General features: G+C 25.1%; 2 protein-coding genes across 2 annotated transcripts; both read right to left on the bottom strand.

Moving 5' to 3' along the window:
- Positions 1-4,032: 4,032 nt before the first annotated feature.
- Positions 4,033-5,568, bottom strand: LOC104881517 (probable disease resistance protein At4g27220). The gene has a single exon (XM_010661950.1). The coding sequence runs from the start codon at positions 5,566-5,568 to the stop codon at positions 4,033-4,035; it is 1,536 nt and encodes a 511-aa protein (XP_010660252.1).
- LOC100264805 (uncharacterized) lies at positions 4,828-24,687 on the bottom strand. The gene is made up of 7 exons (XM_010661891.3): positions 24,415-24,687; positions 23,494-23,976; positions 18,913-19,389; positions 14,763-15,239; positions 9,170-9,607; positions 7,894-8,184; positions 4,828-6,440 (listed from the first exon to the last, which is right to left on the bottom strand). Exons 1-7 carry the CDS (start codon positions 24,577-24,579, stop codon positions 5,838-5,840), a joined length of 2,934 nt encoding a protein of 977 aa, XP_010660193.1. The 5' UTR covers positions 24,580-24,687; the 3' UTR covers positions 4,828-5,837.
- Between the last annotated feature and the right edge of the window lie 57 nt (positions 24,688-24,744).

The raw sequence follows: 24,744 nt of genomic DNA, 5'->3' as shown, positions 1-24,744 counted from the left end.
ATTTATTTCTCGTATCAATTTATCAAATTGTTTTAAATATTTACCTTTTTTTTAAATTCTTATGCATCTCTTTTACATCTAATTGAATTCTTAAGATGATTAAAGAAATGTGAAATATAGCTGAAGGTAAAAACTTCATCATTCTTAATACAAGCTCATTTTTATTCAAAAAATAAAAACTTAAAAATAAGATTATTTTATAGTTTCTAGATTAAATATAACATGTCTATATACTCCTCTTCTTTCTAATATTTTCAAATTTTGTTTCATAATCTATTACCTTAATTTTATTTCTCTGCTTAATCTTTAAGGCTTAACTTCTTTTTTTATTTTTTATTTTATTTTTTTATATTAATGTTTTTATTAATTTTCTTTCAATGTTAACCAATTTAAAAAGTTTTACTTTATGAAATAGTGATAATGAGTTATATAAATTATTCGAGTTGAAGATTTAAATTACAATCTTACTAAATTTTAATTTGTTTGTAATAAAAAAAAATCTAAATAGAAAAACAGATGTCGAAGAAGGAAAAGATAAACAAAAGATATGAATTAATAAAGTGATGATTTTTTATATTTTATTTTATATTTTTAGGTGGTCTTATTTTTAATTTTTATTTTACATTAACTAAAAAAATTAATTTAATTTTATAATGGAAGGAGATTAGAAGATGTATTTTCATAAGAAACATTAGATGGTTAAAGCATTTAAGTATCAAATTATTATGTGTTATTCCAAGATTAGGGACATTAAATTTTCATTCTTTTTGGTTGAAGACTTAAGTTTCATAATAATGTTGTTTAGAACTTGAGTTTTAGAATTGCAAACACGAAAGATGGTTCATGAATTTTTCATTTAATGCATGCAAATTATGGGTTACACTTAGGACTACATATGGTGTCCCTCTAATATAATGTCAGGACTAAATCATCCCTAAATTCAAGAACATGATTTACAATGCTAAAACATGATAATAATTATGATGTCATCTAAAGCCTAAATCGCTGGATGATCAAATTGATAGGTTGTTAGTTGTATTTATTTATTTATTTTTCAAGTAGACTTTTCATAACCCTTGAAAGACTTGGAGGTTGCTTTAGAATGTTGCCACTCTTGTTGCATAATTAGAGATCATAATTGAGTAATTGCAAGTGAACTTGATTTTCCTAGCAATCAATAACCAACCAAACATAAGTAGATTGATTGTTTCACAATGAGCATACAAGTGACAAAGTCATTTTGATCATGTTATCTAAGATTGATTATCCAAGAAGAACATTCTAACCGATTAGACTTCATTTAATAAATCAAGAGGTCTCTACTCTAATGATTGTCCTCATAAGGCATTCTTGAATATATTTGACTAAAATCATATGTCAAGCCAAACTCTGAACATCCTATCAAATGATGTTATGAATCCTTTATCTACTATTAGATCATATTTAATGAATTTTCATAATATCATATTTCACCTTTGAAGGCAATATTACATGGATTTAAGACATGATTAAAAATTTACTCAAACAATATACATAAATACTCAAACAATATACATAAATTTAGCAAATAACAAAGATTCTTCTATCATATCTATTTCATAATTTATGAAATATCAACACAGGCAATACAAGAAGTTGAATATTGATAAATTGAAACTTTCATCACTGTGCAAGAACACACACTTAACAAACACATTTTATTAGGAATATAACAATGAGTCGAAAAAAATGCATATGAAAATCTAGCATGTGTTTGAAGAAATAAACTCTCTCAAATGAAGGGAATGATTGAAGGAAACATCATTGACAATTTGTCAAACATCATTAACAATTTCTCTTACAAAGGTTGCATATGCGCTTCATCTCAAATAGAGCAAAACATAAAGTAAATCCAGTGTACCTAAGAAAATGAAAATGACAAGAACAAATAAGAATGATACCATTTCAAAATAAATAAGGTAAAACTTAGTAATAGTGTTTATAGAATATATTACGAAGATAATATATATATATATATATTCTTGCTTCTGGATAAAAAGGTGGATTCTACCTCCATCCTACAATATCTCTTACAAAGGTTGCATCTGCACTTCATCTCAGTAGAACAAAACATAAAGTAAATCCAGTGTACCTAAAAAAATGAAAATGATAAGAACAAACAAGAATGATACCTTTTCAATATAAATAAAGGAAAATATAAAACAAATCTAGTAAACCTAAAAAAATGAAAATGACAAGAACAAAAAAAAAATGATACCATTTCAAAATAAATATGGTAAAACTTAGTAATAGTGTTTGTAGAATATATTACGAAGATAAAAAGGTGGATTATACCTCCATCCTATTAATATTTAATGTTTTCAAAAATTAAAATTTCTTTAATCTTGTTTTTCAATTCCTTTATATTTTATTTAATATTCACTTTTTATATTATTTAAAATAAATTTTTAATTAATGAAATTTATTATTACATGTTAATAGTAAAATACAAAATATTATTTTGTTTTTAGCATTCATCTTGAAAGTTACACTTATCATAAACTTATATTATAGCATTCACATACTATACTAATTTGAATTACCAAAGGTTCTTTCATTGTAAAATGGTGTATTATTTAGTTAAATTTAATGAAAATAAAGGAAGTTAATTATTATGTATGTAAAAAGATAGAATATTAACAATTTTTTTAATCTATTAAAAATAAATTCTATAAATTTTTTTAAATAAGTGTGATTTGACTGTATTTCAAAAGAATGATAAGTAATGTCTTATATGAAACATATTTTAAATTATATTTTAAATTAATTTAGTAATTTACTATTAAACATTAATATAATCTTCATACTTTTTTATTTTTATAGAATATTTATATCAATAATTCAAAAAAATAGTATAAGGAGAAATAAAAAGTATGGGAGAGAAATAAAAAGTATGAGAGAAAACTAACCTTCTCATAAAAGAATACTATGTCTTCCGCAAGTCTTCCATTCTACAGTTAGAGATATGTAGTTCTTTGAGGTTTTGAATATTCATGAGTGTTAGAAGAGAGCAAACATATTTCATGCTATCATTGCCATCTTTGATATATCTCAACCTAGGTAAGGATACCAACTTCAAGGTTTCTAACTTTGAGAGGATCTCGACATTTCCATCAATTCCTTGAAGAATAATCACATGTTCTAGGAGTTTACAATCTTGCACATCTATCTCTTTTAAATTCTGGAAGTTGCGTATCAAATGAGATGGGACAAGATTGAGTAGACATGGACAATTGTACACCCTTAAGATCTGTAGATTGCAGAAGGATCCAAATGGAAGTTGATGAGGCCATATATCCTTCACTTTGGGTACATATACGAGTGCAACCACCTCTAAGTTGGGGAATGAAACCTATAATATAATCCATGACATCATCAATTGGAAAGTTATAATAAACATAAACATATTCTTTAAATATAATTCATCAACTTAGGATTATTAACACATTTACTTTAGTTATATTTATAAAAAAAAATGAAACGATAAGGGATTCTCATGCCACAAATTATTTTTATTCATATAAATAATTTATTATTTTAAATCATACACACTCTTTTATTTTCTCCCATTAATAAATTCTTGTGAATGCCTTTTTAAAATTTCCTTTTTCTTTAAAAGATTTTGATGATTTCACTTTTAAAATTATTCTGTATTTATTCCTATTAGCCTAACTTTTTTCTTATTTGAAGTAAAATAATACTTATAGTTTTTCCTTATTTTATACTCATTCCTATTAATATTTAATGTGTTTAAAATTAAAATTTCTTTTAACCTTATTAGTTTTTCAACTCCATATTTTATATATTATTCATTATTTTTATATTATGTAAAATGAAGTGTTCAAATAATTTTAACATGGTGGAGTTTGGAAAGTGTATGTGGACCCACCCTAGTTTTTCATTTGACTTACATCAATATAAAATGGCATAAAATATAAAAAAAAATTTAAAAAAAAAAAAAAACTTAAAACCAACGAAATTGGCTAATAAGCTTTAACATACCTTATGACTGAAAAATGAGTCTTTCGACCTTGCATTTCTACTCAGAGATGTGGAAGATGTTGTTTCTAACTTAGAACTGAAGTTGATGAGTTGCGGTAGAGAACAAAGCTTCAAGGATCTCAATTTTGGGAATAATTGCAAGTTGGTCCCAGCATGTCCATCTTCTTTTATTTCTGACTCCCTTTCATAGACGATTATTTGTTGCATGGCATCGCAATTTACTATCGTCATTTCTTCAAGTTGGGAAAGGCCTCTAGCCGTGGAAAGAAAAAGGAGAAATTTCAATTTAGGACATGAATGCACATCTAGGGTTCTTAAGTTACCAAAACACCCTATTGGAATTGGATCATGCCATACTTCTCTCAAGTTATCCAGCCTCTCAAGAGCCAATGCCTCCAATAGAGGAAAGGCACCATGTTGCATAAACCGGTGATCCTTTGAATCAATGATATATCGAATATTGGGACTGTCACTTACTTGGAGATGCTTCAATTCAAGAAAACTCTCCCTATCTGATAGGTAAAAAACATATCTAGTACCACTTAATTCCACGAACTCTAGTTCTTCACTTCTCTCCAACAACTTGCTAATTCCATCCCCTAAATGTAAGCTTCTATTGACACTCTGGAGCTTCAATGTTCTTTTGGTTCTAAATTCCTGCCGATCATCATCACCTATCAATATCACATAGCTTGTCAAGTTCTCAAATAGAATGTCTTTTGGTAGCAACTTAGCATCAGGTATTTCTATAGATAAATTTGTCAAATAAGACAAATGATTTAGCTCTGATAAACAAGCATTGCTTTCACCTTCAACCACCCATTTAGTAAAGCTAGATATCATGCTCAAACATTCTAATCGAGACAAACTTGATAAGATATTTCGTGGAATTACTTCAAGCTCCTCGCAATCATCCAAATCCAACAGTCTTAGATTGGTCAGTTGCACCATTTCATTAGGCAATTGTTGGACTGTAGAACCGGCCAAGCTAAGAACTTCTAGTTTTGTTAGCTTTCCAATTAGAGCAATGTCTTCCAACTCGCACCCATCTAGACGCAATGTTCGGAGATTTGCAAGGGAATCAAGTGATGAAGGTAGTGTTGTAAAATGCATATTTGACAAATCCAAAACTTTGAGTTTTTTCATCCCTTCGAAAAATGTGTTCGGAATATTCAAGGAAGGATTGTTTCTGTGCAATAGAAAAGATTGAAGGTCCGGACATACCAACCCTTGAGGAAGCTCATGCACAATTTTGCAACGCAAAGAGATGAAAGTACAGCTTTTGGATTCATCAGTCTCTGACCATTTTTCCAATCCAACATCGTCTCTGACTACAAATGGATGAGGATCCTTGGATGCAATTTCTCTGGCAACATCATAAACAACATCGGGCATCCTCACAAAATTGTGTCTATCTTCATGACTGTCAAGTAACAAGCCTGAGGCTTTGAGGATTTCCACCAATGCAAGTAGTTTATCTCTTGCTTGCTCCAATGAGTCGATGCAGTCAAACAAGTCTAAACCCATACCATATTGTAATAAGTCATCCATTGAAATATCATAACAGCTCAACGAACCACAAAGTAAGAACAATGACTTGACTTCATCACCTTTCAAATGGTTGTAGCTCCACTCCAGACAGAAGTACACCGTTTCATCCACTCCTATGATGTTTGTTGGAGCACAACTCCTGAGTTGTTCCAAGGAATTCTTCCATACAGCCACGGTCTCATCTTTTAATGCCTTGGCAATTGTTACGATTGCAATTGGTAAACCCTTACATTCTTCCACTACTTCTATGGCCATGGGTCGCAGTTGAAGATTCTCCTCCACGGAATCACTGTTGTCTTCTTAAAAAAACTCCAAGCTTCTTCTAGTGGTAAATGTTCCACTGGAAAACATATTTGTGCGCCCATGTCTTTGCATAATATGTCTCCATCCCTAGAAGCCAACACTATTTTGCATTCTTTCTCATCATCTTTACAAGGAATTCCAACTTTCTCCAAATCAATCTCCTTCCAAATGTCATCTAAGATTATAAGGATCTTCTCTTTCGTCAGTCTTTGCTTCAGTTCAACTGCTCTTGTGGATTCATCCAACCCCTTAAATTCCCAGTCTAACTTTTCTGCAATATTTTGTTGAATATATGAAATTACTTCTTGTTGAAGTGTACAAGAGCCTCGAGTCCAGGATACATCTATATAGAGTTGTGCAGTGAACAAGTGCTGTTGCTTAGTTTGTTGAGCTACTTGTTTCACCAGTGTGGTTTTGCCCACGCCGCCCATCCCCACTACTCCAAACAAGTTGATCTCGTCATCTCTTAAAGCATCCATAATTTTGTTGAAAGTGGAGGCTCTTGATTCAAAAGCTTCATAAGATACTCCATCAAGGAATGAAACCTGTTGCACAGACACAATATATGCCATCAATTGGAAAGTTGTGATAGGCATAAACGTATTCCTTAAATATAATTCAACTCCGAAATAATCGCATGTTCACTTCAGTTATGTTATAAAATTTTCATTAGTGAAAGAAAAAGTAATTTTCATTCTAAACAATTTTCCAAAAAATCAAATAATTATTATAATACTAATATCTTTCAAGAAATATAATTTAAATGGGGCATAAAGTATTAATAATTAAAATATTAATCAAAACATACAAAATAAAATATAAAATTACAAAACTTACATCATTGATTCAAAGAAAAAGTTCATAATTTTGTTTTTTGAAAAGTACTTGGTTTATTTTGATGTTAACAACAAAATAACACAATTTAAAAATTAAAAAAGAAAAAAAAGACCAAGAGTAAAAGAGAAATGAGGTCCAAATTAAAAATGATGTGTATATATATAATTTCTATGTAATAAATAATAGGGAAAAGTGATAAATATTTATAAATTAGTTTTATATTTATTTATTTAACAATATTTTAAAATACATGCACATTTCCATAAGATGTTTATTTTCTGAAATACTCATTTACTTGACAATATTAAATAAAATTATCAAAAAGTTAATTTATCATTTTAATTTGATAAAAAATATCTTACAAATAAATATATTATAATTTTTTTATTATATAATATTAGATACAAATCATTTTGAAAAAATTCTCCAGGATCTTCAAGTGATAAATAAAATATTTCTAATTCTCTAATTAATAATGATTTTAAATACTGTATTATATAAATATACTCATCTTCTCATTTTTCTTAATAAAATTGAAAAAAAAATTATTAGTTGACATTAATAATAAAATAAGAAATTTTAAAAATTAAAAATATACTTAAAAATGAAATACAATTAAAAAATATAAATTAAATACAATTAGAACCAAAAAAACTTAAAAAATTTTAAAAATAAAATATTGACTTTCATTGATTTCCAATTCTTTCTCAATATCTATACTTCTACTAGTATCATTTAACAAAGTGAAAGTTAATATTTTATTTTTATATTTTTAGCTTTAAAGTTTTTTTTTAATTTTAATTATATTTTGAATTTCTTATTTTAATCAGTTAAAAAAAATCCAATTGGCGTTATTATTTTGACAAGTAAAATGTCATTTTAGAAAATAAATATGTAACTTATGAAATAGTGCATGTATTTTAAAATATTTTTAGATAGATGAAGATAAAACTAATTTATAAAAGTTGAGATTCTTTTTTTTTTTATGTATTTTTTAATTAGTGAATCAAAACTCACTTTTACCTAAATAATATCTAGGATTGTAATTTTTTTTAAAATGTTAAAATAAGGATAATAAAAGTAATTTAACCTTTATTTTCCTTTGTTAATATTTTAAGAAAGTAATATAAGGAAAAACAAAAAATATGGGAGAAAACTAACCTGTTCATTGGAGAGCTCTACATCATTAGTAGGAGTATACACATCTCTCTTGTCTTCAATCCCACAATCAATGGTATGTAGCTCTTCGAGATTGAGAAAAGTCTTGAACATGGAAGGAGACAAAAGACATCTTTCACTGCCATTCTTATCCTCGTTGCATATAATACATCTTAACCTAGGTAGTTTCTCTAACCGTAGGATTTTTAACTTTGAAAGGATCCTAACATCTATCTCCTTCAACTTGGGGAGACTTTTTATAACCAACACCTCCAAATTAGAAGGGAATGAAACCTACATGAGAAACACAATATTTAATACATGCACCATCAATTGTAAAAGTGTGATAAATGTAAAAATATTCTATCAATATAATTCACTAACTCCCAAATCATATACAAACTTTAACAATCTCCTTTTAAATTTATTTTTCCTATTAAAAATTTCAATAATTTCACTTTTAAATTCATTGCTATATTTATTTCTTTTTTATTTATTATTTATTTACTCAATGTTTACTTTTTTTTTATGTTTTTACATTAATATTTAATTTTTTAAAATTAAAAATTCACTTTTAACTTTATCCTTGTTTTCAACTCCTTTATTTTATATTTATGAACCACTAGCTCTTTTTATAGTTTTTGAAACTAAATAATAAAATTATTAACTTTGATGATTATTTCAAAATCAAGATTAATTAGTATCCTTATATGAAATAAAATATGTTGTAATTACTTTCCTCATATGAAATAAAACATATTTTAGTCTTTTTTATTTTCAAAAGTAAAAAGTTAGTAATAAATTTTTAAATATTTCAATCATCTAACATCTTACCCCAAATTTTCCAAATGTTATTAATTTTAATTATTTTAAAATTTAAATAAAATATTATAATTTGAATTAAATTTTCGCTAATTCTCCATTCCAATTCATAATGATATTTCTTTCAATTAGGAACTAATTTTTTTTTCCTTTGTAAATTAAAATAATGATTGCCATTTTTTTCTTAATTATTTTAATATTATTTCTATTAACATTTATCTTTTTTAAAATTAATTTTTCACTTTAAATTTTTCTTTTTTTCAACTCATTTGTAATTTTACTTATTATTCACAATTTGTTATCATTTAAGATTAAATTTTAAATTAATTTAATAAAATTATTATTAAAAATTAATGTATTCTTCTCATACTTGTTTTTTAAAATTATTTTTATAGTATCTCTCCCTAAATATTCCAAGTACTATAAAGAAAAACAAAAAATATAGGAGAAAACTAACCTTTTCATCGAAGAGTATCCCACATTTAATGATATGTAGCTCTTTGAGGTGGTGAAAATCCTTGAACTTGGAAGGAGATAAAAGATATCTCATGTTGTCATTGTTGTCCTCGTTGTCCTCGTTGCATATAATGAGCCTTAGTCTAGGTAGTTTTTCTAACTTTAGAATTTCTATTTTTGGGAGGATTCCAACATCTCGATTAAGTCCTCGATGATCGAACACACGTTCTAGGACTTTACAATCACACACATCTACCTCTTTCAAATTTTGGAAGCTTTGAATCAAATGAGATGGTACAAGATTGACTAGACGTGGACAATTACACACACTTAAGATCCGTAACTTGCAAAAGAATTCAAGTGAAAGTTGGTGATGCCATATCATCTTCAATTTGGGAAGATCATCGAGTTTTAACTCCTCCAAGTTAGGGAATGAAACCTAAAACAAAGATACAATATAATACATAACATCATCAATCATAAAGTTATGATAAATATAAAAATATTCCTTACATAATTCATTAACTCTCAAATATTCACCTGTTCACTTTTGCTATGTATAAAAAATATGATGTTATAAGAAACTTCAATAAATCAAATTACAAGGAATCATATCTCATGGTTGGTGATCAAGAGTTTTTCTTAGCAAACAATCATTCATTTGTTTCATCTATCATAGATATGTTCCATATGCAAACATTTATTATTTCATATTTAACCATATACGCACTTTAACAATTTTATTTTTAAGTTTATTTTTCCTATTAAAAATTTCAATAAGTTCACTTTTAAATTCATTACCATATTTGTTCATATTAAGACTTAACTTCTTTTTTTTAATGTTTTTAAAATTAAAAATTTATTTTTGATTTCATTACTTTTTTCAACTCCTTCATATTTTATTTATGATCCACTGGCTTTTTTCTTATTGTTTTTATTTTAAAAAATAATTAATTAAATTATTATTAATGATTATTTTATAATTATTAACTCTCATCATTATTTTAAAATCAAGATTAATTAGTTTTCTTACATAAAATAAAATATGTTCTACTCTTTTTTATTTTCAAAAGTAAAAAATTAATCATAAATATTAAAATATTTTAATCATCTAACATCTTACCCCAATTTTCCCAAATATAATTCATTATAAATATTCTAATATTTAAATAAAACATTATTATTTGAATAAATTTTCACTAATTCTCTCCAATTCATTGCAGCATTTATTCCAATTACACCTAATTTTTTCCTTTCTAAATTTAAATAATACCGACCATTTTTTCCTCATTCTTATATTATTTACATCAACATTTATTGTTAAAATTAAATTTTCTCTTAATTTTTTTTCTCCTGCTCCTTTATAATTCACTTATTATTCACCATTTTTTAATTAAAATTAAATTTTAAATTAATTTAATAAATTTATTATTAAAATTAATTTAATGATAAATTAATATTAATTTAATTTAATTATAATTTTATGATAAAAATATAAAAAATTAGTCATTGAAGGAAATAGATAGAATAAATTTCTCCTTTTCTCATTCCATTATTATAAATAAAGAAAAAATATTAAAAAATGAAGATCCATTTTTTAATTTTTATTTTCATTATTTTTCCTCCAAAATATTATTTTCAATTTCCTTATAAAGCTTTTAAAACATATAAATTTTTTAGTCTTTTATTCAACAACTTGGATTATTTCAATAATTTTATATATAATTTGGTTTATTTTTCTCAATAGTAATTTACATTGATATTAATACATTACCGAGAAACAAATATATCCTTTAGGTCCTTACAAAGTGGAATTTGGAATGTGTCATAGAACCATTATTTCTTTTTTATTTATGATTTGAAGGAAAAGGTTTTGTAAAAGAAAAAAATATAACTATAGAATTAGGTACAAAGCTTAACTTATCTTGTACTTTTTTCGCTATTTTTTTTCACTAAAAGAATAGAGGAATGACTATGAGTGAGGCCAAATACACTAATAATAGAAGGTAAATAGGGTAGAGAATGATGAGTGTTTGGACTTGAAGCTGATAGATTTTATTCTAATATCGTAAATTATTTTTTTTCATATAAACCATTTATTATTTTAAATCATATGTACTCTTTTATTATTTTTTTCCTATTATGAAATTCTTATTATTTCATTTCTTAAATTTCATTTTTCTTTTAAAATATTTCAATGATTTCATTCGTAAATTTATTCCTATTAATCCTTATTTAAATTAAAATAATACTTAAAGTTTTTCTTTATTTTAATACTCGTTCAGATTTATATTCAATGTTTTTTACAATTAAAATTTTGTTTTTAACCTTATTCATTTATCAACTTCTCTATAGTTTATTTTTTACTAATTATTTTTATATTATTTAAAATTAAATTTTCAAATAATTTAAGAAATTTGTTATTAAAAATTACTACTGACTATACAAAATATGGAATTATACCTATCACAACTTTTGTTATGTCATTCACAAATCATACTAATTTGATTATACATATCTGTATTACTCATAAACAACACTAATTTAATCATGACATTAATTCACGCAAACATAATATTGTCATATATAACTTAGACATTAATTCAAACAAACATAATAGTATCATATATAACTTAGACATTAATTCAAGCAAACATAACATTAAATCCAATTTCATTGAGACTAATTTTTTCTATTAATCCTTTCCAAATTTTAAGGTCTTTTTATTATTTAACTTAGACATTTTTCAAATATCAAACAGTATCCATAAAAAAATAATTAATATGAAAAATTCTTTTCATCTTTATGTTATCTCCATTCAACACACTTACAAGGAGGAATTTAGAAAGTGAATGTGGAACCAACCTAGTTTTTCCATTACAACTTAAGAGAAATAAGATAGGAATGGGGTAAAGAAGACAATGATTGGAAAGAAATGTAAATAGGGCAAAGGGTGATGAGCGGTAGGAGATGGGGGATTGAGGTGGGATGAGGGCCTTGAGATTACAAGGCGGGCATGCTCTTTGCTTTCTGAAAGAGCACTAAATAACAGAGGAGTTAATCTTCATTTTTGTTTCATCTTCCAACACACATATTCCATTTGTTAGAAAATAAAAATAAAAATAAAAATTATAAGGTGTTTCCACTAAAAATCTCTCATATTAATTTACAACAATAATTTTGTCAAAATTATTTTTTTGACAAAATAATTTTGATGAGTGTCATAGAAATTAGCTACAAAGCTTGACTTATCTTGTACTTTTTTCGCTATTTTTTTTCACTAAAAGAATAGAGGAATGACTATGAGTGAGGCCAAATACACTAATAATAGAAGGTAAATAGGGTAGAGAATGATGAGTGTTTGGACTTGAAGCTGATAGATTTTATTCTAATATCGTAAATTATTTTTATTCATATAAACCATTTATTATTTTAAATCATATGTACTCTTTTATTATTTTTTTCCTATTATGAAATTCTTATGATTTCATTTCTTAAATTTCATTTTTCTTTTAAAATATTTCAATGATTTCATTCTTAAATTTATTCCTATTAATCCTTATTTAAATTAAAATAATACTTAAAGTTTTTCTTTATTTTAATACTTGTTCAGATTTATATTTTATGTTTTTTACAATTAAAATTTTGTTTTTAACTTTATTCATTTATCAACTTCTCTATAGTTTATTTATTACTAATTATTTTTATATTATTTAAAATTAAATTTTCACATATTTAAGAAATTTGTTATTAAAAATTCATACTGACTATACAAAATATGGAATTATACTTATCACAACTTTTGTTATGTCATTCACAAATCATACTAATTTGATTATACATATATGTATTACTCATAAACAACACTAATTTAATCATGACATTAATTCACGCAAACATAATATTGTCATATATAACTTAGACATTAATTCAAGCAAACATAACATTAAATCCAATTTCACTTAGACTAATTTTTTCTATTAATCCTTTCCAAATTTTAAGGTCTTTTTATTATTTAACTTAGACATTTTTCAAATATCAAACAGTATCCATAAAAAAAATAATTAATATGCTAAATTCTCTTTTCATCTTTATGTTATCTCCATTCAACACACTTACAAGGAGGAATTTAGAAAGTGAATGTGGAACCAACCTAGTTTTTCCATTACAACTTAAGAGAAATAAGATAGGAATGGGGTAAAGAAGACAATGATTGGAAAGAAATGTAAATAGGGCAAAGGGTGATGAGCGGTAGGAGATGGGGGATTGAGGTGGGATGAGGGCCTTGAGATTACAAGGTGGGCATGCTCTTTGCTTTCTGAAAGAGCACTAAATAACAGAGGAGTTAATCTTCATTTTTGTTTCATCTTCCAACAGACATATTCCATTTGTTAGAAAATAAAAATTATAAGGTGTTTCCACTAAAAATCTCTCATATTAATTTACAACAATAATTTTGTCAAAATTATTTTCAAAAATTCAAGATTAAAATATTCCAAATGATGTGATTAATTTTTTTTATTAAATTTAAAAATATTAAAATTTATTTTATTCTACATAAAAAAATTGTCATTAAAACTTATATTTATGATATTTTATTTCATAATATTTTTTATTTTATAAAAATTAAAATACCACATGATAAAAAAAAAATTGTTTTATAAAATTAAAATACATTTAAGAAAATAGATTGTCAATAATTAATTGGCCTACGGATATTATTTATAATCCTTTATATAACAAATTAATATAAAAATATTGACTTAAACATACTATAGGATGATGAAATTTAATAAAAATATATAAATAAATAAATAAACATATATCTATATATATATATATATATAATCGTTTGATTCTAAAAACTTCTAAAAAGATAGAAAATGTATTTAAAATAAAATAAAATTTTATTTTAGATAACACAACTATTGTAAAATAAATACCTATAAATATAGAATTACAAAATGTATATCATGAAGAAAAAGTTCTTAGATTTGGTTTTTAAAATTAGATAAATTATGTCAGATTTGGCTTTTAAAATTAGATAAATTATGTTAATTTTGCTCTTAACAAAAAAAACACATAAATTCAAAAAACATAAAGAAGAAAAGACGTCTAAATAAAAAAAGAAAAACAAAAGCACTAACACTCATAGATAACAATATATGCTATTGTTTTAATTTTCATTTTTATAAAATTAATTTTAATTCCTTTTTAAATTTTACTTTTTCAATTAAAAAATTCCTCTAATTCCCTTTGCAATTCATTTCTATATTTATTCCAAATAGCACCCATATTTTTCCTTTTAAATTAAATAATACTTACCATTTTCCTCTATTTTGATATTATTTCCATTAATATTTATTGTTTTTAAAACTAAAATTTTCTTTAAATTTATTTATTTTTCAACTCCTCTATAATTTAACTATTATTCACCATTTTTTATTATGCAAAATTAAATTCCAAATTTGTTTAATAAATTTACTATGAGAAATTAATATAATCTTATCATAATATTTTTTTATTATTTTAATGGAATATTTTTACCAATATTTTCCAAAATAGTATAAGAAAAAAAATGGGAGAAAACTAACCTTCTCATTGAAGAGCACTACATCTTTGATAGGAATACTGATATGTCCCTCGTCATCATCTTCCTTCGCACACCTTTTGATAGATAGGCATTTGAGGTGTTGAAAATCCACGAGTGTGGGAGAAGAGAAAAGATATTTCATGCTTTCATTCTTGTCCCCATTGCATATAATATTCCTCAACCTGGGTAGTCCTTCTAACTCCAAGGTTTCTAACTTTGGGAGGATCCTAACATTTCTATCAAGTCCTTGAATATCAAACACATGTTCTAGGACTTCCAACTCATAGGCTTTTATCCTTTTTAAATTGTTGAACTTTTGTATCAAATGAGATGGGATAAGATTGAGAAGACCTGAACAATTGCACACTTCTAGGATTTGCAAATTGTAGAATGACCTGGGTGAAGGTTGGTGATGCCATATCTTTTTCAACTTGAGAAGATTAATGAGGCTCAACGTCTCCAAATTGGGGAATGAAACCTGTAATAAAACACATGATATCATCTATTAGAAAATTGTGATAAGCATAAATATATTCCCTTCCTTAAATATTCATCAATTCCCAAATATTAGCATCTTCACTTTAATTACGTTATAAAAATATAAAAGAATTATGTGAAAATCTTCAAAAATTTCCCCCATAAAAGTTGACAAATTATCAATAGAGAGTTTATTAGTTTCAGCAAGCTCTTGCATAATATTAGCTATTTAATGGCAATTCTTTAGTTATATTTCTGTTAAAAGAACATAGGAATGACTATGGTGGTGTGAGAAAACAGTGGAAATTTGGGGAAGATGATGACTGCTAGGACTTGGATGTTGATAAGAGGCATCAGTGTTATGGTTAAAGCACTCTTTTATTTTTTATCCTATTAATAAATTCTAATGATTTCCTTTTTAATATTTGCCTTTAAAAAAAATGTTTATGATTTCACTTTCAAATTTATCCCTGTATTTTTTTTATTAGTCCCTACTTTTCCCTCATTTAGCTAAAAATTTTCTCTTAGTTTTATACTACTTCCTATTGGTATTTTATTAATATTTTTTAAAATTAAAATTTGTTTTTAACCTTACTCGTTTTTCAACTTCTTTATATTTTTATCAGGACAATTATGTTTAAGAGAGCATTGGAAGTTTATTAAATGACAATGATAATAATAATAATTATTATAATACTTTTACAAACTTACCAAAATAAGATTCTCTCTTAATATTTTATAAAAGAGACTTTTTTTTAAATACCAAAATTACCTTTAATAAAAATATCTTATGGCTGAAATTTTCCGTTAAATATATATATATATATATATATATATTAAAATAAAAAATAAAAATTGTAAAATTAAAAAAAATGTTATTTAAAAAAAATCATAAAAGACCCAAGTAAATTTATCCTTCCACTAAAGAAAAAAAAATATAAAAGTAATTTAAAATATCATTAAAAATATTATAAATTAAAAAACAAAACAAAACAAGTTGGGTAAGAGGTCAAAAGCCTAGTCTTTCCCCATTTTCCTTCTTATTTTGATCTTCAATTATAATAAACTCACCACACCCCAACAAACAAAAATCAAAATTTCACAATTTTTTTCATACTCGTTTCTCCAACCAAGATAATCAACCAAAATATCTCCCAACAATGTATTCAAAAATTATAATTAGTGTTCAAAATTTATAACATTCTCTTCAATGGAGATTGTCTTATTATTATAGAGGTTAGAACTTACTTCCTTTTCTTCATTGTAAAAGAACTTATGATAGTTTTAAACATATGAAATTTCATTCTAGAAAATATTTTTATTAAGGGTAATTATAATATTTAAAAAAAACACCTAGGAGAGTCTTTTTTTTTTTAATTAATTTAGAGATAATCTTATTTTGATAAGTTTATAAGAGTAAATTTTTTCTTAAAAAATCCTTCCATGCTCTTCTAGACATAATTTTCCATTATATTGGGGATATCATTCATTATTTTTATATTATTTAAAATTAAATTTTAAAATAATTTAATAAATTTATTATTAAATGTTAATACTAAATATACAAAATATAATTCTTTTTTTGGTATTCATCTTGAAAGTTATACTTATCATAAACTTATGTCATATCACTTATAAACCATACTAATTTCATCATATATATCATTCATAAGCCACTCTAATTTAATTATAACATTAATTCAATCATATATATCTTTATATATTATTTTTTATTTTATCGTTTTTTAAAGTTTTGTAAATAATTTTCATATTTTTCTTCTTTTTTTTACCGATGTTTTCATAAATATGGATTTTTTTCATCAATATTCCTATACAATAGAAACTCCAAAGTTTTTTTCTTTATTAAAAAGGTGTACTATTTAGTTCAATTAAGTAAAATAATAAAGAAAGTCAATTATTAGGGGAAAGAGGTATAATATTTTTTATTTTGTCACAATAAATCATTATAAAAAATAAAACTACATAAATAAACAAAATCAAGATTCATTTTTGTCTCCATTTTCCATCTAAAAATTATTAAATCCAATTTCACTCAACTAATTTTTTTTGTTAATCCTTTTCAAATTTTAAGTCTTTTTTTTATTGAACTTAGACATTTTTTAAATATCAAACAATATGTATAAAAATAATAATAACACACTAAATTATCTTCTCATCTTTATGTTATCTCCATTTAACGCACTTACAAGGAGGAATTTAGAAAGTGAAAGTAGAATCAACCTAGTTTTTTCATCACATACAACTTAAGAGAAATAAGATAGGGATGGGGCAGGCAAAAGCTTCCATTAAAATTAACTTAAGAGAATTAACATAAAGATGAGGTAGGGAGAAACAAAGGAGACTGATGGAAAAGAAATGTAAATAGGGCAAAGGTTGATGAGGGTAGGACATGAGGGATTGAGCTGGGATGAGGGCCTTGATATTACAAGGTGGGCATGCTCTCTACTTTCCCAAAGAGCATCGAATTGAAGAGAGGGTGATTTTCATTTTTGTTTCATCTTCCAACACACATATTCCATATGTTACAAAAAAAAAAAAAATTAAAAAAAAAAATAAAAAATTACAAGGTGTTTCCACTAAAAATCTCTCATACTAATTTATACCAAAAAAAATTTCAAAAATATTTTTAAAAAATCGAGATTAAAATATTCCAAAAGATGTGATTAAGTTTTATTATTATATTTAAAAATATTAAAATTTACTTTATTCTTCGTAAAAGAATTATCTTCAAAACTTATATTTATGATCTTTTATTTCATAATAATTTATTATTTTATAAAAATTAAAATACCATATAATAAAAAAAACTTATGTTTTGTAAAATTAAAATACGTTTAAGTAAATAGATTATTAATAATTAATTGAGCTAAGGATATTATTATAATCCTTTATATAACAAATTAATGTAAAAATATTGACTTAAACATATTAGAGGATGGTGAAATTTAATAAAAAAAATAAAAATATATATATATCAAATCCTTTTATTCTGAAAACTTCTTAGAAGGTAGAAAATGTACTTAAAATAAAATAAAATTTTAAATTTTAGAGAAAACAACTATAAAATAAAGTTCTCAGATCTGGTTTTTAAAACTAGATAAATTATGGTAATTTTGCTCTTAACAAAAAATAAATAACACATAAATTTTTTTTAAAAAAAAAAGTATAGAAGAAAAGACATCTAAATATAAAATAAATAAAAAAAGCACATAGATAACAATATATACTATTTTTTTTTATTTTTTTGTTTTTATAAAATTAATTTTAATTCCTTTTTAAAATTTATTTTTCAATTAAAAGATTCTTCTAATTCCTTTTCAATTCATTGCAATATTTATGCCAATTAGCACTTATATTTTTCCTTTTAAATTAAATAATACTTACCAGTTTCCCTCGTTTTATATTATTTTTGTTAATATTTATTGTTTTTAAAACTAAAGTATTGCTTTCAATTTATTCTTTTTTTCAACTCCTCTATAATTTAATTATTATTCACCATTTTTTATAAAATTAAATTTTTAATTAATTTAATAAATTTATTATTAGAGATTAATATAATCTTCTCATAATGTTTTTGTATTATTTTAATGAAATATTTTTATCAATATTTCAAAAAATAGTATGAGAAAATATATATATGGGAGAAAACTAACCTTTTCACCGAAGAACATTGTATCTTCTATAGGAGTATTGACATGTCCCTCTTCTTCGTCTTCCACCATACAATCTTGGATGGATAGATGTTTGAGGTTTTGAAAATCCATGAGCGTAGGATGAGAGAAAAGACATCTCATGCTATCATTCTCATCGCATATAATATACCTCAGTCTAGGTAGTTCTCCCAACCTCAAGGTTTCTAACTTTGGGAGGATCCCAACATTTCTATCTAGTCCTTGAAGATCAAACACAAACACATGTTCTAGGACTTCACAATCATTTATGTCTATCTCTTTCAAATTCTCCAACCTTTGGATCAAATGAGATGGGATAAGATTGAGTAGGCATGGACAATCGTATACTTGTAGGATCTGCAAATTGTTGAAGGACCCAAATGGAAGTTGGTGATGCCATATCTCCTTCAATTTGGGAAGATTGTCCAGTTCCAACTCCTCCAAATTAGGGAATGAAGCCTGTAATGTAATACATGACATCATTAATTGGAAAGTAGTGATAAATATAAGTATATTCTCTTCCTTAAATATTCATCAATTCTCATATATTCACATCTTCACTTTAGTTATGTTTTAAAAATCTAAAAAGATGATTAAAAAGAATCATGTGAAAATCTTTGGAAAAATCTTCAAAAATTTCCCTATAAAAATTGACAAGTTATCAATAGAGAATTTATTGGTTTTGGCAAGTTCCTGCATAATATTAGCTATTTAAAGGTGATTCTTTAGCTATATTTTTGTTAAAAGAACATAGGAATGACTACAGTGGTGTGAGAAAACATTGAAAAATCGTGGAGGATGATGAGTGCTAGGACTTAGATGTTGATAAGAGGCATTAGTGTTATGGTTAAAGCACTCCTTTATTTTTTATCCTATTAATAAATTCTAATGATTTCCTTTTTAAAATTTGTCTCTTTTAAAGATGTCAATGATTTGACTTTCAAATTTATCCCTATATTATTTTCTATTAACCCCTACTTTTACCTTAATTAACTAAAAATTTTCCCTTAGTTTTATACACCTTCCTATTTGTATTTAATTAATATCTTTTAATTTTCGACTCCTTTATATTTTTAATAGGACAATTATGTTTAGGAGAGCATTGAAAGTTTATTTATTAATAATGATAATAATAATAGTACTTACTTTTACAAACTTATCAAAATAAGATGCTTTCTTAATACATTAGAAAAAGACACTTTTTTTTAAATACCATAATTACCTTTAATGAAAATATCTTATGGATGAAATTTACATTTAAATTAAAAATTTTGAAAATTATAGTTTTAAAAATAAAAATAGTGAAATTTTAAAAATAAAATTATGTTTTAAAAATAAAATCATAAAATACCCAAGTAATTTATCCTCACACTAAAGAAAAAAAATTATAGAAGTAATTTAAAATATCATTAAAAATATTATAAATTAAAAAACAAAACAAAACAAAACAAGTTGGGTAAGAGGTTAAAAGCCTAGTCTTTCCCCATTTTCCTTCTTATTTTGATCTTCAATTATAACAAACTCACCACACCCTAACAAACAAAAATCAAACTTTCACAATTTTTTTCATACTCATTTCTCCAGCCAAGATAATCAACTAAAATATCTCCCAACAATGTATTCAAAAATTATAATTAGTGTTCAAAATTTATAACATTCTCTTCAATGGAGATCGTCTTGTTATTATAGAGGTTATAACTTACTTCCTTTTCTTCATTGTAAAAGAACTTATGATAGTTTTAAAAGTATGAAATTTTATTCTAGAAAATATTTTTATTAAGGGTAATTTTGATATTTAAAAAAAAAAAAAAAACTAGGAGAGTCTTTTTTTTTAATTAATTTAGAGATAATCTTATTTTAATAAGTTTATAAAAGTAAAATTTTTTCTTAGAAATAATCCTTCAATGCTCTTCTAGACATAATTTTTCATTGTATTGAGAATATCATTCATTATTTTTATATTATTTAAAATTAAATTTTAAAATAATTTAATAAATTTATTATTAAATGTAATACTAAATATACAAAATATAATTCTTTTTTTAGTATTCATTTTGAAAGTTATACTTATCATAAACTTATGTCATATCACTTACAAAGCATACTAATATGATCATATATATCTATATCATTCATAAGCCACATTAATTTAACCATAACATTAATTCAATCATATATATTTGTATATATTATTTATTATTTTATCTTTCTTTTTTTTAAGTTTTATAAATAATTTTCATATTTTTGTTTATTTTTACCAATGTTTTCATAAATATGGATATCTTCATCAATATTCCAATAAAATGGAATCGCCAAATTTTTTTCTTTATTAAAAAGGCGTATTATTTAGTTTAATTAGGTAAAATAATAAAGAAAGTCAATTATTACGGGAAAGAGATATAATATTTTTTACTATTTTACAATAAATAATTATATAAAACAAAAATATAAATTTACAAAATAGAGATTCAGTTTTGTCTTCATTTTCCAATTAAAAATGATAATGGTTTGCACCCAACCGTGTAGATATTATCCGAACCAAAGGGGTCCTCATGGCTTTAAAACGCGTCTACATGGTTAAGAGAAATCTCTAAATATATAATGCTAAGAACTCCCCCCCCCCCCCCCCCTATCCAATATGGGATGTCACAAACACCTCCTCATCCAGACATAATGTCCTCGTTGTGTTCCACGGGATTACAAAACCAAACAGACAAACATCCCCTATAAGGCCAAACAAACCCTCATACCAGGGTTAGGGATCAACTCTGATATCATTTGTAACAGCATGCATCCAACTGTATAGATATTGTCCGCTCTAGACCCAAAGGGGTCCTTAAGACTTTAAAAATGGTCTACATAATTAAAAGGAGTCCAAACCTATGTAGCGTCGAAAACTTTCTCTCCTATAGAATATAAAATGTCACAAATACCCTCCTATGCAGACACAACATCTTCGTTGTGTCCCATAGGGGGGGCAAACAAACCCCAATTTGAGGTCCATGATCAACTCTGATACCATTTGTAATAACTCGTACTCAACCGTGTAAATATTGTCCACTCTAAACCTAAAAGGGTTCTTGCGGCTTTAAAACGCATCTACATAGTTAGGAAGAGTCCATACCTATGTAGTACCAAAAACTTTCTCCTTTATCCAATATGGGATATCACAAAAATTATTAAATCCAATTTCACTGGACTAATTATTTTTTTATTATCCTTTACAAATTTTGAAGTTTTCTTCTTATCCTTATGTTATTTAACACAATTACAAGGAGGAATTTAGAAAGTGAATGTAGAACCAACCTAGTTTTTCCATTAAAACTTAAAAGAAATAAGATAGGGATGGGGTAGGGAAAAGCAAAGGAGACAATGGTGGGAAGAGTAGAGGGTGATGAGCGGTAAGACATGGAGATAGGGAAGAGTAGAACACCCAATTGTGGGGGGGGGGGGGGTGTTAAAAAATAAATAAATAAAAATTACAAATAATTTATAACAAAAATTTTGTCAAAAATATTTTCAGACAATTAGGATTAAAATATTCCAAAAGATGTGCTTAATTTTTTATTTAGTAAATTTAAAAAGGTTAAAATTTATTTTATTCTACGTAAAAAGAATTATCATTGAAACTTATATTTATGATCTTTTATTTCATAACATTTTTTATTTTATAAAAATTAAAATATATTTAAGTAAATAGATTATCAATAATTAGTTGACCTAAGGATATTATTTATAATCTTTTATATAAAAAATTAATATAAAAATATTGACTTAAACATACTAGAGGATGATGAAATTTATTAAAAATATATAAAAAAAATATATCAAATCTTTTTATTCTAAAAACTTCTTAAAAGGTGGAAAATGTACTTAAAATAAAATAAAATTTTAAATTTTAGAGAAAAAAACTATTAAAATAAATACCTATAAATATAAAATTACAAAATGTATATCATGAAGAAAAACTTCTCAAATTTGGTTTTTAAAATTAGATAAATTACGTTAATTTTGCTCTTAACAAAAAATAAATAATACATAAATTCAAAAAGAGTAAAGAATAAAAGACGTCTAAATAAATAAAAAGGAAAAAAAACACTAACATGCATAGATAACAACTATTGTTTTATTTTTCATTTTTATAAAATTAATTTTAATTCCTTTTTATTATTTTTTTTCAATTAAAACATTCATCTAATTCCCTTTGCAAGTCATTGCCATATTTATTCCAATTAGCACTTGTATTTTTCCTTTTAAATTATATCATACTTATACCCTCATTTTATATTATCTCTGTTAATATTTATTGTTTTTAAAACTAAAGTTTTGCTTTAAATTTATTCCTTTTTTTCAACTCCTCTATAATTTAATTATTATTCACCATTTTTTATTATGTAAAATTAAATTTTAAATTACTTTAATAAATTTATTATTAGAGATTAATATAATCTTCTCATAATATTTTTGTATTATTTTAATGGAATATTTTTATCATTATTTCACAAAATAGTATAAGAAAAAAATTAAATATATATATATATATATATGAGAGAGAAAACTAACCTTTTCACCGAAGAGCATTATATCTTCTGTAGGAGTGTTGACATGTCCCTCATCTTCGTCTTCCTCCATACAATCTTGGATGGATAGATGTTTGAGGTTTTGAAAATCCATGAGCGTAGGATGAGAGAAAAGACATCTCATGCTATCATTCTTGTCCTCATTGCATATGATATACCTCAGTCTAGATAGTTCTCCTAACTTCAAGGTTTCTAACTTTGGGAGGATCCCAACATTTCTATCTAGTCCTTGAAGATCAAACACAAACACATGTTCTAGGACATCACAATCATTTACGTCTATCTCTTTCAAATTCTCCAACCTTTGGATCAAATGAGATGGGATAAGATTGAGTAGACATGGACAATCGTACACTTGTAGGATCTGCAAATTGTTGAAGGACCCAAATGGAAGTTGGTGATGCCATATCTCCTTCAATTTGGGAAGATTGTCCAGTTCCAACTCCTCCAAATTAGGGAATGAAGCCTGTAATGTAATACATGACATCATCAATTGGAAAGCAGTGATAAATATAAGTATATTCTCTTCCTTAAATATTCATATCTCCACTTTAGTTATGTTTTAAAAATCTAAAAATATGATTAAAAAGAATCATGTGAAGACCTTCAAAAAATCTTCAAAAATTTCCCCCATAAAAATTGACAAGTTCTTAATAGAGAATTTATTGGTTTTGGCAAGTTCTTGCATAAAAATATCAAAGAGTATTTACAAATAAAATATTTTACTAAATTCTCTTCTCATCTTTATATTTTCTCGTTTTATTAACACACTTACAAGGTGGAATTTAGAAACTACATCTATACTCAACCTGGTTTTTCCTTTGATATATTTATTATAAAAAAGTGATGTGAAAAAAAAAATAATAAAACCAAGAAATTAGCTACTAATTAAGCTTTAACATACCTGACAACTGAAAAATGGGATATGGATATCAAGATTGCCTTGGGAACACATTCCTTGCGATGTTGTTTCCAACTCAGAGCCGAAGTAGCCGAAGTTCATAAGCTCTGGTAGATTCTCAAGTTCCAAGAATCGTAATTTAGGGAATGGTTGCAAGTTGGTTCCCATATGGTCATTTTCTTTTATTTATGACTCCCTTTCATATGTGATTATTTGTTGCATGACTTTGCAATTTTTTATTCTCATATATTCAAGTTGGGAAAGGCCTCTAGCGGTTGAAAGTAAGAAGATAAATTTCAATCCATCACATTCCTCCACATTCAGAGTTTTTAA

This window comes from Vitis vinifera, chromosome 14, assembly GCF_030704535.1.
Source record: "Vitis vinifera cultivar Pinot Noir 40024 chromosome 14, ASM3070453v1".
NCBI lineage: Eukaryota > Viridiplantae > Streptophyta > Magnoliopsida > Vitales > Vitaceae > Vitis > Vitis vinifera.
Note: the sequence above shows the minus strand (reverse complement) of the source record. Positions and strands in the feature narration are given on the sequence as shown.

Coding starts and splice junctions, on each gene's coding strand:
- LOC104881517 (XM_010661950.1), bottom strand. CDS start 5,568: ATGGGTTTAGACTTGTTTGACTGCATCGACTCATTGGAGCAAGCAAGA.
- LOC100264805 (XM_010661891.3), bottom strand. CDS start 24,579: ATGGGAACCAACTTGCAACCATTCCCTAAATTACGATTCTTGGAACTT. Junction 15,240..18,912: donor CAATGTTCTTCGGTGAAAAG/GTTAGTTTTCTC, acceptor GTTTTATTACAG/GTTTCATTCCCCAATTTGGA. Junction 8,185..9,169: donor GGATACTCTTCGATGAAAAG/GTTAGTTTTCTC, acceptor TTTCTCATGTAG/GTTTCATTCCCTTCTAATTT.